The 19530-nt window shown below is 50.8% G+C and overlaps 1 protein-coding gene across 1 annotated transcript in view; it reads left to right on the plus strand.

Moving 5' to 3' along the window:
* The window catches only part of wdr11 (WD repeat domain 11), a 53951-nt gene extending 35338 nt beyond the window's left edge, over window positions 1–18613 (plus strand). Inside the window, exons 17-29 of the mRNA XM_030378949.1 lie at window positions 1814–1920; window positions 2391–2505; window positions 4192–4363; window positions 4724–4832; window positions 5807–5869; window positions 6355–6420; window positions 7964–8150; window positions 11152–11247; window positions 12280–12445; window positions 13410–13507; window positions 14501–14646; window positions 15332–15411; window positions 16628–18613. Coding sequence (XP_030234809.1) covers window positions 1814–1920; window positions 2391–2505; window positions 4192–4363; window positions 4724–4832; window positions 5807–5869; window positions 6355–6420; window positions 7964–8150; window positions 11152–11247; window positions 12280–12445; window positions 13410–13507; window positions 14501–14646; window positions 15332–15411; window positions 16628–16869 — 1647 coding nt within the window. The 3' untranslated portion in view covers window positions 16870–18613. The remainder of the gene's footprint in view (window positions 1–1813; window positions 1921–2390; window positions 2506–4191; window positions 4364–4723; window positions 4833–5806; window positions 5870–6354; window positions 6421–7963; window positions 8151–11151; window positions 11248–12279; window positions 12446–13409; window positions 13508–14500; window positions 14647–15331; window positions 15412–16627) is intronic.
* The last annotated feature ends 917 nt before the right edge of the window (window positions 18614–19530 follow it).

A 19530-nucleotide genomic window follows, 5' to 3' on the forward strand; every position in this document is an offset into this window, starting at 1 on the left:
GGGGGATTGATTGCATCTGTGTGTATTTGTGTGTGTGTGTGTTTGTGTGTGTGAGATTGATTGCATCCGTGTGTGTGCAAGTGTGTGTGTGTGTGTTTATGCGTGTGTGAGAGTTCGACTTTCACGTTTCATCCCCAGTGTTTGTCAGATAATGCCTGGCTCGTAGGTCCCCTGTGGTTCTGTTAGCAGTCTAGCTGCAGGGGAGCATCACTTTTAATGAGTCCCTATTACAGTATTTACCTCTTAAAGTGACTCATTATCTGGATGTAATGGAGACACACTTTAATTGGAGATTTGTTTATAGCAAAATATGTTTTTTGATATTTATTGGCATAGTACCCCCTTCATACCCATGGGATGGTTGGACAACAGCTTGGAGGTAATGATGCTGCTCAAACATGCATGAGATAATGATGATAACCCGAGGATGATGCTTTTTAATGGCCACCGAAAATGTTGAACTGTCAGCCGATTGACTCTTAAACCTCTGAACGATCAACATTAGCACACAAAACGTTGTGTAAACTCCCAAAGTGCTGAGGTTTCACACTGGGCCTTCTGTTGCCGTCACCGCTGCTGTTGTTCACTGTCAGAAAAGTGCTTTGACGCACAGCGCGATTACATGCATCGATTAACACAAGCATGGGAGTTTCGGAGTGTTTACCGTTGTTCGGTGTCATGGAGCCTGAGAACCCTGACACTAATCCCTGACGGGGGAAACACGTTCTCAAGTACCCGGCTCGCTGGCGACGGCGTTGACGGGCGGCAGAGGGGTTCCAGTGAGTTGTGGCCGGCGGTAATAAAGGCAGTCAGGGGATGTTTACCACGGGATTTAGGAAGCTGTTCTCAGCGGCGCCAGCTGACTGGTGTGACGACCCTCCAATCTGTGCATGGCCCCCGTCGGTTCCTCCGAAGCCTGTCCGGATTAAAGTAGAAGCCCGACGTTTGCGTCAGCAGGACGGAACAAAAACAATTTTTCACATTCAGAGAATCCGCCGCGATGATGGTGATCTGTTCCGCTTATCTTGTCTTGTCTTGTTAACTCTCCCATTGTGTGGTGCTTTGACTGGGCTGCCTGTAGAATGTTGAATGTATCAAACTAGAATCAGTGACCTTGTTTCTCTTTTGGTTTTCCTCCTTAAAGGAGCAATGTGTATAACCTAGTGACATCTAGTGGAGGGGACTTGGCAGAAATAAAACATAATATTATATTCATAATATTTGTTTACCTTAGATTGAGACCTTCATAACTACATAGGGAATGGGTGCATAATATTTGTTTACCTTAGAATGAGCCCTTCATAACTACATAGGGAATGGGTGCTCTTTCTAAGTCATGTTCTACCGCCATGTTCCTAAAGTAGCCCAGAATGTCAAATAACAAACTAAGACCAAATACAGAAAATACGCATTTATAACAATCATAATCATGATCTTACTTACAAGCAATGAAGTATAGTTTTACAGACTAAATAAATAAATACAATTTATAGATCTATCAAGGAACCTCATAATATGACACTTGGCTACTCAATGCTGTCGTGGACGATCACATCATTACGGACGTACCTAATGGCACCTTACTGGCCGCTACAGGCCACCGTAGCGTCTCCTTGGTCATTGAAAAAAGAGGGCTGAGGGGGAGGTTTAAGTTTTTAGAAATCTACAACATCAACGCTAGATGCCACTAAATCACATACTGTGCCTTTAAACTCTAACGGACAGCGGGATCGTCCAATGAGATCCCATGATGACGGTGCTGTTGTTCCTGTCCACTGAGTCCAGGCTGGGTGTGTGTGTGTGTGTTCTGCAGGGCAGCATGGGGAGCATCGCCTGCATCGCCTGGAAGGGGGACACCCTGGTGCTGGGGGACGTGGACGGCAACCTCAACTTCTGGGACCTCAAGGCCCGGCTGTCACGGTAACGGCACACCGTTTCCCTTTTTTATTTTAAAGGAAATAGCTTGGCGGAGGTGGGCGGGAATGGGACCCAGTGGGTTACTGGGGGTGACCCAGTGGGTTACTGTTAGTGACCCAGTGGGTTACTGGTGGTGACCCTTAGGGTTACTGGTGATGACCCAGTGGATACTGGTGGTGACCCAGTGGGATACTGGTGGTGACCCTTAGGGTTACTGGGGGTGAGCCAGTGGGTTACTGGTGGTGACCCTTAGGGTTACTGGGGGTGAGCCAGTGGCTTACTGTTAGTGACCCAGTGGATTACTGGCGGTGACCCAGTGGGATACTGGCGGTGACCCAGTGGGTTACTGGCGGTGACCCAGTGGGATACTGGCGGTGACCCAGTGGGATACTAGCGGTGTCCCAGTGGGATACTGGCGCTGACCCAGTGGGTTACTGGTGGTGACTCATGGTAGTTGTGTTGACTTCTCGTAGGGGGATCCCCACGCACCGCGGCTGGGTCAAGAAGATCCGCTTCGCCCCCGGGAAGGGGAACCAGAAGCTGCTGGTCATGTACACCGACGGGGTGGAGGTCTGGGACACCAAGGAGGTAAGCGACCACACCTGGGGAACAACACGATGGGTGGGTGGAGGTCTGAGACACCAGGAGATGAGAGGATGGACAGGTGGAGGTTTTGACCACTAGAGAGGTGAAGGACGGTACATAGAATGATGGGTGGAGGTTTGGGACCACATAGGATGGGAGGATCGAGGGGTGGAGGTCTGGGACACCAGACGATGGATGGACGGGTGGAGGTCTGGGACACCAGACGATGGGCGTATGGATGGGTGGAGGTATAGGACAGCAGAGGATGGGGGAGTATGGATGGGTGGAGGTATAGGACAGCAGAAGATGGGAGGATGGATGGATGGTCGACGTTGCGTTGGTTAAATAATGGCTCGATGCTGTATGCATAACAGATCGTTCCCTTCGTTAAGCATGAATTATCAATGAGGTGAGGCCCATGGGAGCTGGGATATTTAATTCCCTTTACACCTACCGAGTGCGCGTGTCTCAGAGGATGTGGTTCTCCGACGTTTCCATATTGCGACGGCGCACTGCGATATTTAGACTAATGTCCTCCCTCAGGGAGAGAGTGTTTACCGCTGCGTTAAAGCGACAGCCATTGTCCACCTTTTTGTTCCTGGAGGCTCCGGGGGTTATATTCACTGTCTGACACAATAACACTCGACACAGACCCCGGACTGCTTTCCCCGTTTACACCACCCAAATCCACCATTACAGGATAGATGGTGCAACCGTCTCCCCCGGCACCACATCGGCCTGCTCTGTAACCGTTCTCCCCAGTGGTTATCATCTCTCCCCCTGATCGCCCCATCTTCATTCAACAAAGTCCTTTCTCCCGCTTTCTTCCTGTGATTGCAGTCGCTCGTGTCCGCACCCGAAGCTATCAGGAGAGAGGGAGTTTTTTATCATTATAGTTTTTTCCAAACCCAAACCCTGGTTTGGGCTGAGCTTCACTGGCGTCTTTGAAGAACGAGGGGGAAAGTATGGAGCTGCTGATGCAACTGTACAGACGGATGCTCCGCTGTGCTGCCTGGGAGGGGAGGGGGGAGGGGGAGAGAGGGGGGAGACTGGAAGAAAGAAAGATGGAGAGGGGGGGAAAGGGAGGAAGGGAGACAGAGATTGAGAGTTTGAAGGGGAAGACAGGAAGACAGACAGAGAGAAAGAGAGAGAGATACATTGAGCGGTGGGAGAGAAAGAGGTTAAGGGAGAGAGAGAGAAGGGAATACAGAGAGAGAGGTGGGGGAGAGAGGTTGAGTGAGAGAGAGAGAGGGAGCAGAGGGAAGGCGGGTCGAGAGATACATTGAGAGGCAGGGGAGAGAGAAGTTGAGGGAGGGAGAGCGAGAGAGACAGTGAGAGAGGGAGGGAGCGAGTGCACTAGAGGAGATCTCCGAGACGCTCCAGTGTCTCGGTGACAGCTGGGGTACAGCTGCTGACACAAGCCCTGCATAAACAAACCAGACGTCCACCGACACCTCCAGCCCCAGAGAGGCTGGGTTTGGGGGGGGGGGGGGGGGGGGGGAAGCCGGGCACGGAGGGCCTCTTCATCCTCCATCCCCGTACAGCCCAGGGGGACGAAGAGAGTCATCCGTCGGAAGCAATCCTCCACTTAGAAGCGCTCGACTCCCCCCCCCCTCCCCTCCCCCCCCTCCCCTCCAGAGGTAGTGTGTGGACGTTGAGTGCTGCTATGCCCGCTCTCTCTCTCCACAGGTCCAGATGGTGAGCAGCATGCGCATCGGACGCAACGTCAACTACCGCGTGCTGGACATCGACTGGTGCACCTCGGACAAGGTGGTGCTGGCCTCCGACGACGGCTGCATCCGCGTGCTGGAGATGGCCATGAAGTCGGCCAGCTACCGCATGGACGAGCAGGACCTCACCGGTGATTGGCTGCGATTATTACATGATAATAGTCATAATCAGGAGAATGATAGAGCTTCATGTTTTTTGGTTTAGAAATGCTTTGAGTATAAGTACAATCTTCTAATCTGCAATGTTTCTTTGGTGTCTTGAAATAACAAAGTGACACACTCACTCACTCTCTCACACACACACACACTCACTCACTCACTCACTCACTCACTCACTCACTCACTCACTCACTCACTCACACACACACACACACACACACACACACACACACACACACACACACACACACACACACACACACACACACACACACACACACACGATGCCACTCCGTCTTACCTTGGCTGTGTGTTATCCCCCTGGTCCCCAGACCCTGTGTGGTGCCCCTACCTGCTGCTTCCCCGGGCCTCCTTCACCCTCAAGGCCTTCCTGCTGCTCCAGCCCTGGTCTGGGACCTTCACCATGGACATCAGCCAGGTGTACGTGCCCTACCGCTCCTCCACGCAGGCCAACAGCCCTGTCTCTTAAGAAACATCTCCAACTATATATGTATTCATATGTTTTTATTAAACATTAAATTGTGCGATCAAGTATCGGTTTAGCTCAGGAGGTAGAGGAGGTTGACTTTTAACCGAGAGGTTGCGAGTTCGATCCCCGGCTCCTCCTAGCTGAGAGTCAAGGTGCCCATGAGCAAGACGCCTCACCCTGACTGCTCCCGACGAGCTGGCTGTCGCCATCCATGTTTGATTACGCAGTTAGTGTGTCAACGTATGTATGAATGGTTGTAAGTCGCTTTGGTTAAAAGCGTCTGCTGAATGCCCAAAATGGAAATTGGAAGGATATATCTGTCCGAATTTTCTATCCAATTTAATATTTGTTTCACGTTTTACTTTCGGTGTTTGCGTGTGTTTGTGTGAGTATGTGCCTGTGTTTGTGTGTGTGCCCTTGCCTATTCTTTCCAAATCCAGACAGGGATTGCATGTTGTTTGCGTGCCTGTCAGCCTTCGGAGCGTGGCTATCCCCTGAGAGCGGCTTGTGTTTTAGATGCAGATGCTCTCGCTACAGAGGCAGCCTGCTCAGGGCTCTCACCTGTGTCTGCCTAGGAAGACGCGTGGATCAGGGGCGCGTTGGAAATAGCACATCACCACAGGTGCAGGCAGAGTGTGTCCTGGCAAAGGCTGTCAGAACAGCCACACTTCTGGATATAAGCCTCGCTTTCAGCAGTAACCTCTCTTCCCGTCTTTCGCCGTCGACGCCCGCATGATGTAAACAAAAGAAAGACTAGTCTTTAATCACCTGACTTCTGACACCTTTTTGTTTTGCTCTTGTTTCATGCTAATGCGAGTTCCACCTTTTATATATCAGCCCAAGGTTATGTCTTGAAGTGGTGGAGATTGAGCGTCTGCCGTCAGAGCTGCCGTATAATGAACCCGGTTTAATTCCTTCCTCCCAGGGACTACAATGAGAAGGACGAGATCAAAGGGCTGATCCAGGAGCAGCTCAACTCCCTGTCTAAGTGAGTTGTGTTGTCCTCTGCCCGATACTGACACCCTACAATAGTAGTGTTACACCGGGCGCTAAAGCCGTTTTTTATTCCGACATCTTTATGTCTCAGACTCTGGCACGCGGTATGCGTGCGTGTGCACATTCACGCACGTGCGCACACAGATACACACACACGCACACGCACACACACAAACACACATCTCCCTATTTAGAATTGATGAACACACAACATAAAATCTGATTTATATTTGACGTTTTTATCATTCTGGGTTCCTTACCCGGAGTTAATCCCGGGGGGTCGCTGTCCAAGACAGTAGACCCCCCACAGGGCCAATCATGGCCAGTCTTGTCAGGCCAGATTACTAGTATCAGTCAGACCGGACCCTGCTGTGAGGGAGACTTCTGATTGGTTACTGTTACTGTGTGTGTGTGTGTGTGTGTGGGTGGCTGTGTGTGTGATGGTGTCTGATGGTGTCTCCCTGTTTGTTTCCACAGCGACATGAAGAGCGTTCTGCAGGACCCTGAGCTCAGCCTGCTGCAGCGCTGCCTGCTGGTGTCCAGGTGAACTACAGTGAACCGCCGGCCAACCAACCGCCGTGTTCTGAGTGAACCGCCGGCCAACCATCGCTCCCTCGTTAGGGTTTAACTTATGGTTAAGACCTGGTTACCTAATAATACCTCCTTAGTCCTCTAACAACTTGGTTAAGACTTGGTTACCTAAAAATACCTCATCAGTCAAGAGTACAATATAGTATACACTCAATTTTAGTTTAGAAAGTAATGGCTACATTATTTCTTGATTTGATGCAGAATTGTTTTGACGTGGGGGATCCATCTAATATGTAATCCTGAGGGGTTTTATAGGGAATATCAAGGAGTAATAGGACTATGTGGCTGAAATATAAAACGATGTGTACAAGATACATAATTACCTCTGAATACCGCCGGCGTTGAATGATGAATGATGAGATCTGAGACGATTCAAGGTGACAACAGTATGAGTAGAATAACGACGTTCTTCAAACACCATCTATCCTGTAAGCAGCAGTGAGCCGGCTGCACCTTCTCCTCCACCACAGATGGGCCCTCCTATTAGCCCTTAGCAAGCTAGCCTCCTTCCGGAAAAATCTGAGGGGAATGCGTGTGTGACTACAGTCCAAGTTCTTATCTCACTCTGAAGCTTTTGATGAGCCTTTTAAAGCTAGGGCCGACAGTTTGGAGAAACCACCCGGAGTAGGCTTGATTTTGAAAGTATCCAACTGCAAAATCCCATCTTTTTCTTCAGGCCTCCCTCCAAAGCCACTCCCCAAAACACCTGTTTAGCTCGCTAGCTATAACACCAGATCTGCCTAGCTCGCTAGCTTCAGCATTGGGTCTGCCTAGCTTGCTAGCTTTAGCAGTAGATCTGCCTAGCCTTGTGAAAGACTCCAGGCATTTCCAATGAATGCCAAGGCAGAGTTGCGTGTATGGGTATGTAGGAAGACAGACAGGTAGGCCATCCAATCATGTCATTCGGGCCGAATGACATGAGTGGACAGTCTTATTACAGGCCGCCATAGATACCGCTTTTATTTGTATTTTTATGAGAGCATTTTATTTATTGATATTTATTGAAGTCGGGATGTGAAGAGAATCTCAACAAAAAACAAATTCTAAAATAAATCATCTACCCTAGCTTTAATCGAATGCCGTCTCTGGACCGAGCAGCCGAAGCGCAAAACATAAACCGCTTCAAAGATGTGATATCGAGCCTGAAACCCCCCCTAGGCCATCAGCCAGCTCAAGCCCGCCTCGACCACTATCCTTTACAGTAAAGTAGCCTAGCAACAGCGTTAGCTCACATCCTGAAACGGGGGCGATTTAATGGCTCTGGCCGAAGCCGGGGGTGGCGGAGATCAGTGGGGAGGCGGGGGTGGATGCGAGGGGTGTTGGCACCGCCAGACGAGAGGGATCCGCAGTCATTAGCGCGACAAACTCCTGCTACGGGATCGTTCTTAAAACGCTAGTTTGATCTCACCGCCGCAAAGAGAGCAGCGTGCTGGTCTGAAGCGCGGGGGGGCTGGTTCTGTGTTTTTGACCCGCGGCGGTCGACCTCCGTCCTCAGGCTCTTCGGGGACGAGTCGGACCTCCAGTTCTGGAGCGTGGCGTCCCACTACCTGCAGTCGTTCGCCCAGGCCCGCCTGCTGAGCGTGCCCACGGCCGAGGCTCTGCAGCATGACGTGGGCCAGCCGGGCTGCCACGGCTACCTGGACATCTGCCACGACACCCTGTGTGAGAGCGGCTACTTCCAGGTAACGGCGGGCGGACGAGCCCGGTAAATGGAGAACGTGTGTGTTAGTGTTGATTGTGTGCTGCAAATTAGCTCATTGTATGCGTGTGTATGTGTATGTGTGTGTGTGTGTGTGTGGGGGGGGGGGGGGGGGGGGGGGGGGGTGTGCAATTTGGGTGAGTGGCTCTTTGCGTATCAGTGTTAGGTTCCACTATGGATGCTTCATCAAGTGCTAACAATAGCACTGATGAGCCGGGCAGGCGGTAGAGCTGTAACCCCCCCCCCCCCCATCCCCCACTCTGAGTCCTTCAAAGTCTCCCTCTTGTGACTCGGAGTCTGGCCACGTAGGACCACAGACAGCCAGACCGTCCCCGTTGGCCTTTGGTGTCAATGTCAGCCCTGCACACAGCTGACAACACGTTAAACACACACACTCGCACACACCACACACCACACACAGTCACACACACATACAACACACACACACCACACACACCACACACACCACACACACCACCCACGCACGCACGGACGCACACACACACACACACACACACACACAGACAGACAGACAGACAGACAGACAGACAGAGACACACACACACACAGACAGACAGACAGACAGACAGACAGACAGACAGACAGACAGACAGACAGACAGACAGACAGACAGACAGAGACACACAGACACACACACACAGACACACACACACAGCCACACACACACAGACAGACACACACAGTCACACACAGTCACACACAGTCACACAGACACACAGTCACACAGTCACACACAGACACACAGACACACAGTCACACACAGACTGACAATACACTCATGGCGACAATTATCAACGGCGTTCACCTCCACAGCCCAGGAGGCAGCGTGCCGTCCTTGCCTGCCCTCTCTGGTCAGAGGCCAGATGACGTTAGATCCCCTAGGACTATTCCACTACTTCCTGTCTGAGGTGTGCCATGCCCCCAGATCCCCCAACTGAGACCTCGTCAAGGAAATTATAAACCAACAAGAAGCCTTGGTTTGCCCTGTCTGTAATTTCTCAGTAGTAGTGGTTGTTGATTAAGGACTCTGCAATTGTCATGTATCCTTCTAGGATGCTTTAACATAAAGGCATTTCAGAAATATAATAATTACCTCCTATTATTCACCTGAACCTTAAATTATTTGATAGTTGACGAAATGAGAAATTTGGCCTTTAGCAATGTACAACTAGCTGATTGCTCAGCCTTGGAGAAAACTTAAAAATGTGAACTGCTACATTTCTTTCATCAGTCATATGCAAAAATGTATTTCTATCTTTTGTTAATGATTTTTAAATTTCCGTAGCGGAAAAAAGTTCTCAGAGTCCACAGTACACTTGGGAGGAGTCATTACATCACACAATGCACACAGCAGCCATAAGTAGCTAAACAAGTTTTCAAAAACCTTGTTCAACATATTGATCGGCTTTCCTGTGTTTGTGTCCGCCTGGATGCACCGCAGGTTGGCAGCCTGGCAACCAACCGAACTGGAGGCTGTTGGTTGCCTTGGTGACAGTGGAGGATTTTAATCAAGCCCTGAGCCGCACTCTTGTGTGTGTCGAACTGAATTTAGAGCAACAAAGTAGAATGCCTTGAACTACAACCTAACCACCACATTTACCTTTCTTGGCGTAATTGAAGCATTGGCTCCCAATTCAACATTTATTTCCCAGTCCACGAATGAAGAGACATTTCTTGAAGGCTGATGCCAGCCTTTCCCCACTGATGAGGAGTCCTCCGCACACTAAAGAAAGCCGAACAACGCACACACATGCGGCTACTCAAATCCACAAGGTTTCCTGTCCATAACCCTCTCTGTGTGGTCAGCGTGACAGATGTGTCCTATCTCATATCTGTGTCTCTGTGTGTGTGTGTCTGTGTGTGTGTGTGTGTGTGTGTGTGTGTGTGTGTGTGTGTGTTTGCAACTTTGTCAACTGGCTCTGCTGCGTTGAGGGTTCCACCGATGATATGATGCCCAGACAGAGTTTAGAGACAGGGCCCGAGAAAGACCACCAGTACACCAGCAGCCCAATTAAAACAGCGCCCACATTGTGGACCCTGCTGGCCTCGGTGAAACCATCAAAGACACACACTTGCCTCAGACATAGAAAGCAAGGGCGGCAGACGCATACATATGCAAATGGGTGTAATAAGCTGCTCGTTGTGTTGATGTGAGTCGCACCAACACACTCACCCACACACGAATGCACACACACACACACACACACACACACACACACACACACACACACACACACACACACACACACACACACACACACACACACACACACACACACACACACACACACAAGCACGCACAGACGAACACTAACACTCACGCAAGCAAACTGTAATATCCCCTTCTTCTCAGTTCTCGGGGTAAACATCTTTATTGTAATATTTAAATCGCATTAGGCTGTTTCACTCTGTATTGAAAACGAGTAAAAAAACAAAACGCTATGCAGGGCTGTGTACAGTTTTTCAGTTCTGTATGTTTTCTATCGGTTAGGATAAGCTGGAGATTCACTCTCCGTCTCCCAGTGGGTAGAGCAGACGCCCAGGGCAGCGCTAGCGTGTAAAGGTTAATTTATCTTCATTAGGACCGACAAAGTAGCCCTCTAGCCCAACGCTATCTAATCACACGTGATTCAACCTCTACTTGGGTTCGGCTTAGGTAGAGCGTGCTGACTTGTAACCGGAGGGTTGCTAGTTCGATCCCAGATCCTCCTTAGAGTGTTGAGGTGTCCCTTAGCAAGACACCTCACCCTGACTGCTCCCAATGAGCTGGCTGTCGCTGCATGTGGTTGACTCCGCTGTCACTGTATGTATGAACTGTTGTCGCTTCGGATAAAAGCATCTGCTAAATGCCCTACATTTAAATTTTAATTAGAATTTGCAAGATTACAGAAAAAATTTATAAAGTTATCAATATCGGTGTCCCATTGAAACATCGGTTATTGGACTTGTTTCCTGTGCCACAGAAATTCCAGTTGGACCGCGTCCATCTGCAGGAGGTGAAGCGCTCCAGCTACGAGCACACCAAGAAGTGTGCGGACCAGCTCCTCCTGCTGGGCCAGGTTGGTACTGCACCCCCGCCACTCATCTCTCTGTCAAAGAGAGCACATCGCCCCGCCACAGCTCAAATCAGCTCTGTCACAAATCTCGACGGTTCTCTGTGCCGTCTCGCCGGCTCCGACCCTCGTTATGTAGGCCCGTTGTTGGGTGCGGTGAATGTTGATTAGACTGCTCCTCAATCCCCCTCATCTCATCCCTCTTCCTCCCTGTCAATAATTTCAACCCCCAAGGCTTCAATAACCTGGCTTCAATAACCTGTAACCACTGGTTACACACAGAGACTCGCACGTCTCTCATCAATTTTAAGCTTTCTCTCTCTCTTCTCCTCTTCCTCCTCCTTTGTTTTCTCTCCTGCCATCTACTCCCCCTCCTCATCTCTACTTCTCTCTCTCTCTCCTTCCTTCCTTCTCTCTCTCTCTCTCTCTCTCTCTCTCTCTCTCTCTCTCTCTCTCTCTCTCTCTCTCTCTCTCCTTATCTTTCTCTTTCACTCTGTCTCTCTCTTGCTCTTTTATCTCTCTGACTCTGACTCTCTCTCTCTCTCTCTCTCTCTCTCTCTCTCTCTCTCTCTGCTTATCTCTCTTTCACTCTCTTTCGCTCTCTTCTTATCTCGCTCTTCACTCTCTCTCACTCACTCACTCACTCACTCACTCACTCACTCACTCACTCACTCACTCACTCACTCACTCACTCACTCACTCACTCACTCACTCACTCACTCTCTCTCTCTCTCTCTCTCACTCACTCACTCACTCACTCACTCACTCACTCACTCACTCACTCACTCACTCACTCACTCACTCACTCACTCACTCACTCACTCACTCTCTCTCTCTCTCTCTCTCTCTCTCTCTCTCTCTCTCACTCACTCACTCACTCACTCACTCACTCACTCACTCACTCACTCACTCACTCACTCACTCACTCACTCACTCACTCACTCACTCACTCACTCACTCACTCTCACTCTTTCTCTATCTCTCCTTCCCTCCCTCCCTCCCTCCCTCCCTCTCCTTCCCTCCCTCCCTCTCCCCCAGACTGACCGGGCGGTACAGTTGCTGCTGGAGACGAGTGCAGACAACTCCAGCTACTACTGTGATTCGCTGAAGGCCTGCCTGGTCACCACCATCACCTCCTCGGGCCCCTCCCAGTCCACCATCAAGCTGGTGGCCACCAACATGATAGCCAATGGCAAGCTGGCAGGTAACCACCATCATGGACACCCCAGTTATGAGATGCACATTGGCAGATAAATGATAAGTTGGATTGAAAGGAAAAATACAGCAATAACCGGGTTAATAATGATTTTTTCAAAGCTCACACAGTTTCTGTGTAAACGACGCTGGTTTTAATGTGAAGAGTGTCTGCTTTAGTCAAAGTCAAAGCAAATTAATTGTCAATTTCGAAATATATGCAAGACAAACAGAGGAATCCAAATTGCATTTATCTCTGTACCAAGGTGCAATAAGAACAAAATATAAAATTAGGTAAAATAAGATAGATAGTAGTAATATTTACTAAATAAATTGCTGTTTATCCAGGGAAGAGTTATGATGATAATATTGGCTTGGATGTACTTTCCGCACCCACGAATTGCTGTAGAGATGTAATCGCCGCGCGGATGCGTGCGTGGGCACGTGCGCAGACCCTACCTCCGTGCCAGTCGTTGGCGATAACGCTCCATAACGCCGTTTGCCAAACGCCATAAAAACGCAGAAGCCGAAGCGAGCCCATTAGGCGAGAGAACGGCATTTAAATCTCTTCCCAGCGCTGTCGCGGTGTCTCGCTGTTTGGCTTCATCTTTACATTGTTTCATGGACAGATGATAGAAACTTTGGCAGCGGGGGCTGTGACCGCTGGCAACGCTATGCATTCAATGTTTTAATTAAAGGACACCCTGACGGACGCAATGGCACGAAAAGTACCAAAGTAGGAATCCGGCTTTAGTCTGCTCGTCCACTGTTTGACCTCTCCAAACGGTGTGACTCTGAAGCCCTGTCCCATCAGAGGCCCACACTGTTCCGTTATTAACCTCGGTCACCCACCTCCCCCCGGCCGCGGGTGGGGTTGAGCTCTGGGACGACGTCTGGGTCACCATCAATCAGCCACCTGACTCACGGCTCCCTCTCCCTCCCTCTCCCCCTCCCCCCGGCCCCCCGTCGGTCAGAGGGCGTCCAGCTGCTGTGTTTGATTGACAAGGCGGCGGACGCCTGTCGCTACCTGCAGACCTACGGAGAATGGAACCGCGCCGCCTGGCTCGCCAAGGTAGGCCCCCGCACGGCCCTCCATCAGCACAGGCTCACCCCTGGGCGGGAGGGGGTGTGTTGCCGTCCCTCAAACTGTGTGTGTGTGTGTGTGTGTGTGTGTGTGTGTGTGTGTGTGTGTGTGTGTGTGTGTGTGTGTGTGTGTGTGTTTCCGTCCCTTACCCTGTGTGTGTGTGTGTGTGTGTGTGTGTGTGTGTGTGTGTGTGTGTGTGTGTGTTGCCGTCCCTTACCCTGTGTGTGTGTGTGTGTGTGTGTGTGTGTGTGTGTGTGTGTGTGTGTGTGTGTGTTGCCGTCCCTTACCCTGTGTGTGTTAGTGTCCTTCTATGTGTGTTGCCGTCCCTCAACCAGTATGCGTGTGTGTATGTGTGATGTGTGTGTGTGTGTGTTGCCGTCCCTCAACCAGTATGTCTGTGTGTGTGTGTATGTGTTGCCGTCCCTCACCCAGTGTGTGTTGCCGTCTCTCACCCAGTGTGTGTTTGTGTGTACCGTGTGTGTGTGTGAACCATATATATGAATGTGTCTTCCTAGTGATGTCAATTTGTTTAACCTCGCTGTGGAACATACTAGAAGGCCTGCCTTTGTTGTGGAGGTGTAGAGGCAGCAGGCAGCGACCTTCAGCGAGCGTGTTGGTGTGGTCTGAATAGCAGGAGACGTCCAGGGCCGCTGGGTCCTCTATGGTTGAGGGTGTCTCTCCACTGCAGTACGGAGTTCAAGCACTTAAAACGTTAAACCATACATATCTCTCTGACTTACGTGTGTGTTTGTGTTTGTGTGTGTGCCTGTGTTTGTGCGTGTGTGTGTGTGTGTGTGTGTGTTTGCTCGTGAATGCCTGCCTGCGAGTGTGTGTCTGTACGCGCATGCGTGTCTGTGTGCGTGCGTCCCCGTGCGTGCATGCGTGCCGGTGTGTGTCTGTGTGCATACGTGTGTGTGTGTGTGTGTGTGTGTGTGTGTGTGTGTGTGTGTGTGTGTGTGTGTGTGTGTGTGTGTGTCCCAGGTGCGGCTGAACCCAGCAGAGAGCTCCGACGTGCTGAAGCGCTGGGCGGAGCACCTGTGCTCCCCGCAGGTCAACCAGAAGTCCAAGGCCATGCTGGTGCTGCTCTCCCTGGGCTGCTTCCACAAAGTGGGGGAGATGCTGCACAGGTGAGACCTCTCTCTCTCTCTCTGTCTGTCTGTTTGTCTCTCTCTCTCTCTCTCTCTCTCTCTCTCTCTCTCTCTCTCTCTCTCTCTCTCTCTCTCTCTCTCTCTCTCTCTCCCCTTATCTTGTTTACCTCCTTATCTTGTTTACCTCCTTATCTTGTTTACCTCCTGTTGATCCAGATTGAATAAATTTCATTTGACTTGCCGTCACAGACCTCATAACCTTTTCAGTTCACCTTTCGTCTCCACATTGCAGAAAATCAATGCTTTGTACTCCACTTCAGTTTTTCTGTTGTGCGATCCTTATCTGCTAACTTCTTTCTGCAGATGGTCGATTTTTCTTCCTGTGGATCACAGTTTCTTTGTTTATCTCTTCATCCACACATGAGAAATAAGAGGTCCTTGTTGTACTCACTGGGCAAATTGACCGGGCTGTAAAGTCAATGTTATCTTCGATTGAGGCTTCAAGTCTCTCGGCTTGTTTCTCTTTCTCTCTCTCTGTGTCTTTGTCTCGGTTTCTCTGTCGCTCGCTCTCTGTCTCTATCTCTCTGTCTCTGTCTCTATCTCTCTGTCTCTGTCTCTATTTCTCTCTGTGTCTCTCCCTCTCCCTCTCTCTCTGTCTCTGTCTCTCTCTCCCTCCCTCCCTCCCATGTATTTTGATTGTCTCCCTCCCCCTGTCTCCCTCCAGCATGCGATACTTCGACCGCGCTGCGCTCTTCATCGAGGCCTGCCTCAAGTGTGGCGTGATGGAGGCCAACGACTCCACCAATATCCTTTTATCTGTGCTGCTGACCGCAGGGGCCCCCGCGGCCCGTCCACCTTGGCTACCTTCACGCTGCGCTGACCTCCACCACGCCTGCCTACCCGCCTAACGGGGCAGTGGAGCAAGGGGAGCGAGGAGCCGGGGTCGATCAATGCCCATTTAGCCGCTCGATGGAAGGTATTATCAGCCCAGTGCCAGGCGCCCTGAAGCACCTATGAGCTAACAGCTAGAGCTCCTAGCTTTAGAGCCACTAATGCACCCTGCAGCTCAACGCTAGAGCTCCCAGCGCCCTAACGCACCCAGAAGCTAACAGCTAGAGCTTCTAGCGCACTTAAGCACCCAGTAGCTAACAACTACAGCTCCTAGCGCCCTAATGCACCCAGTAGCTAACAGCTACAGCTCCTAGCGCCCTAATGCACCAAGGAGCTAACCGCTAGATCTCCTATCGCCCTCCTACGACTGCCTAGCTCGCTCAATAGTATCGACGTAAATGGGGAGAAGACTTTCGGGGAGGCCCACAGCTATTGCTGTGGAGCTACTCTCGTAGTGGCTTGTTGCTCTGCACCTAGCTTCCTCTCCTTCAGAACCGGGCCTTGACTCACCTAATCATCAGATGGCGCGCTTAGCTTGCTAGATAGCATGAACATAAATGGAGGACCATAAATCAAATGTTTTAATTTTAAGTGCCAACGAGCACAGCCCTTCGTTTTTCTCCGTCACCGTGTCCAACCCAAAGCACAATGCTGTGTTGGTACAGGGACCAGAGTCCCTCATCGGAAAACATGCGGTTTCCTCATCGGAAAAAACACACGGAAGTACGCTATGAAGCACACGAAAACAGCCAGCCCCGCCCCGTTCGAGCCCTGCTCTGCTCCGTTCCTGCTCAGGCTCCGTGGGCTCTGCTCCGCTCTGAACAACAGGCTTGTGTTTCTATTCCGGGTCGCGCTACAAACACGTAATGGGTGCCATTATTGACCTACACAACATTTTGAATCGGTGATGGGGTGCTGGCCGGTTAGCCGTAGGGAGAGTCCAGGCATCCAGGTTGCAGTCACCGCAACACGCTCAAACAGACCTGTTGTCACTTCTATAATGAATTAGAAGGGAAGAGCTAAGCTACAATCAGAAACAGAAACATTATCATGATCAGACAGACACATGTCCTCCACGCATTCTTATCATCGCGGTATGATTCCTTGACCCGAACGGCCCGTAGCGTACATAAGCTGATCGGGGCGGCGTTCGTGGACTACGCCCGCCTGCTGCGCTCCCTGGGCCTGCGGGAGGGCGCCGCGCTGTGGGCCTCGCGGGCCGGCGGCCCCGGGGAGCAGCTGATGGAGGAGCTGTTCCAGGGCGAGGGGGGCACACCGGAGGGGCTGACCCCCGCCAACCAGGAGACCGGGCCGGGGGTCTCGGGGGAGGAGGGAGACGAGGACCGCAAGTTCGCGATCGTGGAGGAATGAGCAGGAAGACTCCTCGTGGGAAGAGGAGGAGGAGCGGGAGAGGAGGAGGAGCCACGTTTCTCCTCGGTCTATCACTGGAAAAAAAAACCTGCGTCTTGTGTACAAAGTGACCGCCACATGTATGGGTGTTTGTGTGTGTGTGTGTGTGTGTATGTCTGTGTGTGTTTGTCTGTCAGTATGTGTGGCGGCCGTGCATGTTTGTGGGCGTCCACCTCAGTCTGGTATACTGAGGCCTGATAGCTTCCCCATGCCCCTCTCTAAGTAAGGAGTGTTGTGTACGATAAGATTGGGTGGTTGTGCTTCGATATGACGGTGGTGACTCCACCACGTGTCTCTCTCGCGGGGAACATTGTTGTTTTCGTGCACGCTTTTATTACGGAAAGATTATGTACCAAAAAACGATGCCCCATAGATCTATATCGTCGTCATTCCCCCCTTTGGTCACGGTGAATCCCCTGTACATAGGAGAACCTTTATTTTGAAAATAAAATTCACTCCTTTGAAGTAGAGATAGAGTCGTGACATTGAAGCCTGAAAACAAAGTGAGTGTTTGTGCACTTTTTAAATTATCCAAATGTATATTTTACGTGGTTGTGCTTGAGTGGTATTGTAACTTCGACTCACCCCGTAGCCAGGCCTGGGCTGTCCGGGTCTGTGTGCTTACAGCAGACAGACAGACAGTCCTGGTGCCCTGGCCTATAGCCTCCTGTGCTCTAACTGTCAGGAGGAACTGACATCATCCTGGCGCAGGCAGGCCGGCAAGTGCTGCGCTACGACCATAAGTACATATTCCTCTCTCTCTCTTTGGCATGCCGTGTTTCTCTCTCTCTTTCTCTCCCTCTCTCCCTCTGAATCTCTCTCGCTCTCTCTCTGAATCCCTCTCTCGCTCTTTCTCTGTCTCTTTGAATCGCTCTTTCCCTCTATAAAAAGAGGACCCACAGCTTCAGTTTATATATTTTGTTTAAAAAAATCTCTATATATATTGACATGTAATATGTTGCACATTGTATCGTGTTCTGGGCACAGAGTAATCTAATGTGTGTTATGGAGGCTAGAGAAAAGTAGTTTTGTCGACCAGGAAACCCGAATCCAAAGTGTTGACTGCATTGATTTTTTTTTAAATAATTGACAGAGGAGAAAATCCAGTATGGACCAATCAACTTTTTATGTTCTTCTTGTGCAATTGTGTGCGATTGTGTTGAAATTGCCTCGTAAGATGTTGTTTTTACGTGTTTCTTTGCTCTCTGGCCAAACACTGACCCGTACCAAGCGTCTCTACGGCAACCCTGAAGGCACTTGGGTCTACAAGATGCTCGAAAATAAGTTGTAGCCTACTGTAGACCCGTTTCGTTCGGCACATAGGGCCTACTCATTGTAGTTATGGCGGTGGCATCTAGAAACCGTTATGTTGGAACCTCAACCTGTTAAGCCGGCGACCACACAAAGCCGACCTGCACATCCTGCTCCGTTGATGATGTGCACTATCGTACGAGAAGTATGCATTGTAGTCCGACATCTGCAGTTTTGCTTTGTAGGCACGCTAAGCTCACTACAGAGATTAAACATTCCCTTGATGCAACCGTTTGTGTGGGAAAAAAAAAGGCAGGTGGACGTTGGAGTATTATAAAAAAAAAAAGTTTTCTTATCCGTTCATTGTTTAGTCAATGTTCCTTGCATATGAAACTGTGTTATTGTCTTTGTACATATGGAGAGCAGCGCAATAAAAAACGGACCAATAACGATACGTCTCGTGTGATTCTGTTTTCTTGTGTCCCCGGTTCCGCCACACGAGGGCGCTGTTGCAGCAGGATCTAATTTCCAAGACTCCTCGAACACGTCTGGATTTCCGAGGGGTGCTTGTGTTTTTGTTTCTATAGAGGTGCCCTCCTTCATCTATCATCATGTCAAACAAGTAACACCGTTCCCGCCGTGGCCTGAAATCCGGACACAAATCACCAGAGCCAGCCGCTGCCAGCTCCCCTCTGACCCGAGCCAGTCTCTTTAAAACGTATTCACAGAGGTGCATTCTGGGACTGGCACAAAGCTTGGGGAGGGCTGCGTTCGGAACAGAGGGCCACACAAACTGGCTGTTCTTCTTTGTGTACGTTGTTTTTCTTATGCATTAATGAATGACTGCCGGAGAGGCGGTCCAGCTGGTACGGCCATCAGTATGCAGGCCGCTCGCACCAGAGCTGGATCTCAGCCTCGTTCTGACCCCCGCCCCCTCTCTCTTTATCGGCCCTCCCTTTGTACACTTCCTCCTCGCTGGCCAAGACCTCTCTGGCATCGACCCCCTCGGACGGCCACCCCTGCTATGGTCTGTTCCCAACGCTACCCCACCTCCCCCCCCCCCCCCCCCCCGCACAACCACCCCTACCTACCCCTCCACCCCACCTTGGATCTGCACCCCAACCACATCAACCGTTATTGACACCCCACCAACCCAACACCACCTCCATCCCTGCTGTGCTCTGTTCCCCAGAACAGCCCCCCCCCCCCCCCCCCCCCCCCCCCCCCCAACACCAACCCCAGCCAACACCACCTTGGATCTGCACCCCAACCACATCAACCGTTTACTGACTCCCACCCAAACCAAACCCTCTCCCTTTCTCCCACCTGAAGACGAATGGGAGAGGTTCTGCTCTGAGGCCCGTTCTTCTC

Source organism: Gadus morhua, chromosome 15 (genome assembly GCF_902167405.1).
Source record: "Gadus morhua chromosome 15, gadMor3.0, whole genome shotgun sequence".
NCBI classification, from domain to species: Eukaryota; Metazoa; Chordata; class Actinopteri; order Gadiformes; family Gadidae; genus Gadus; species Gadus morhua.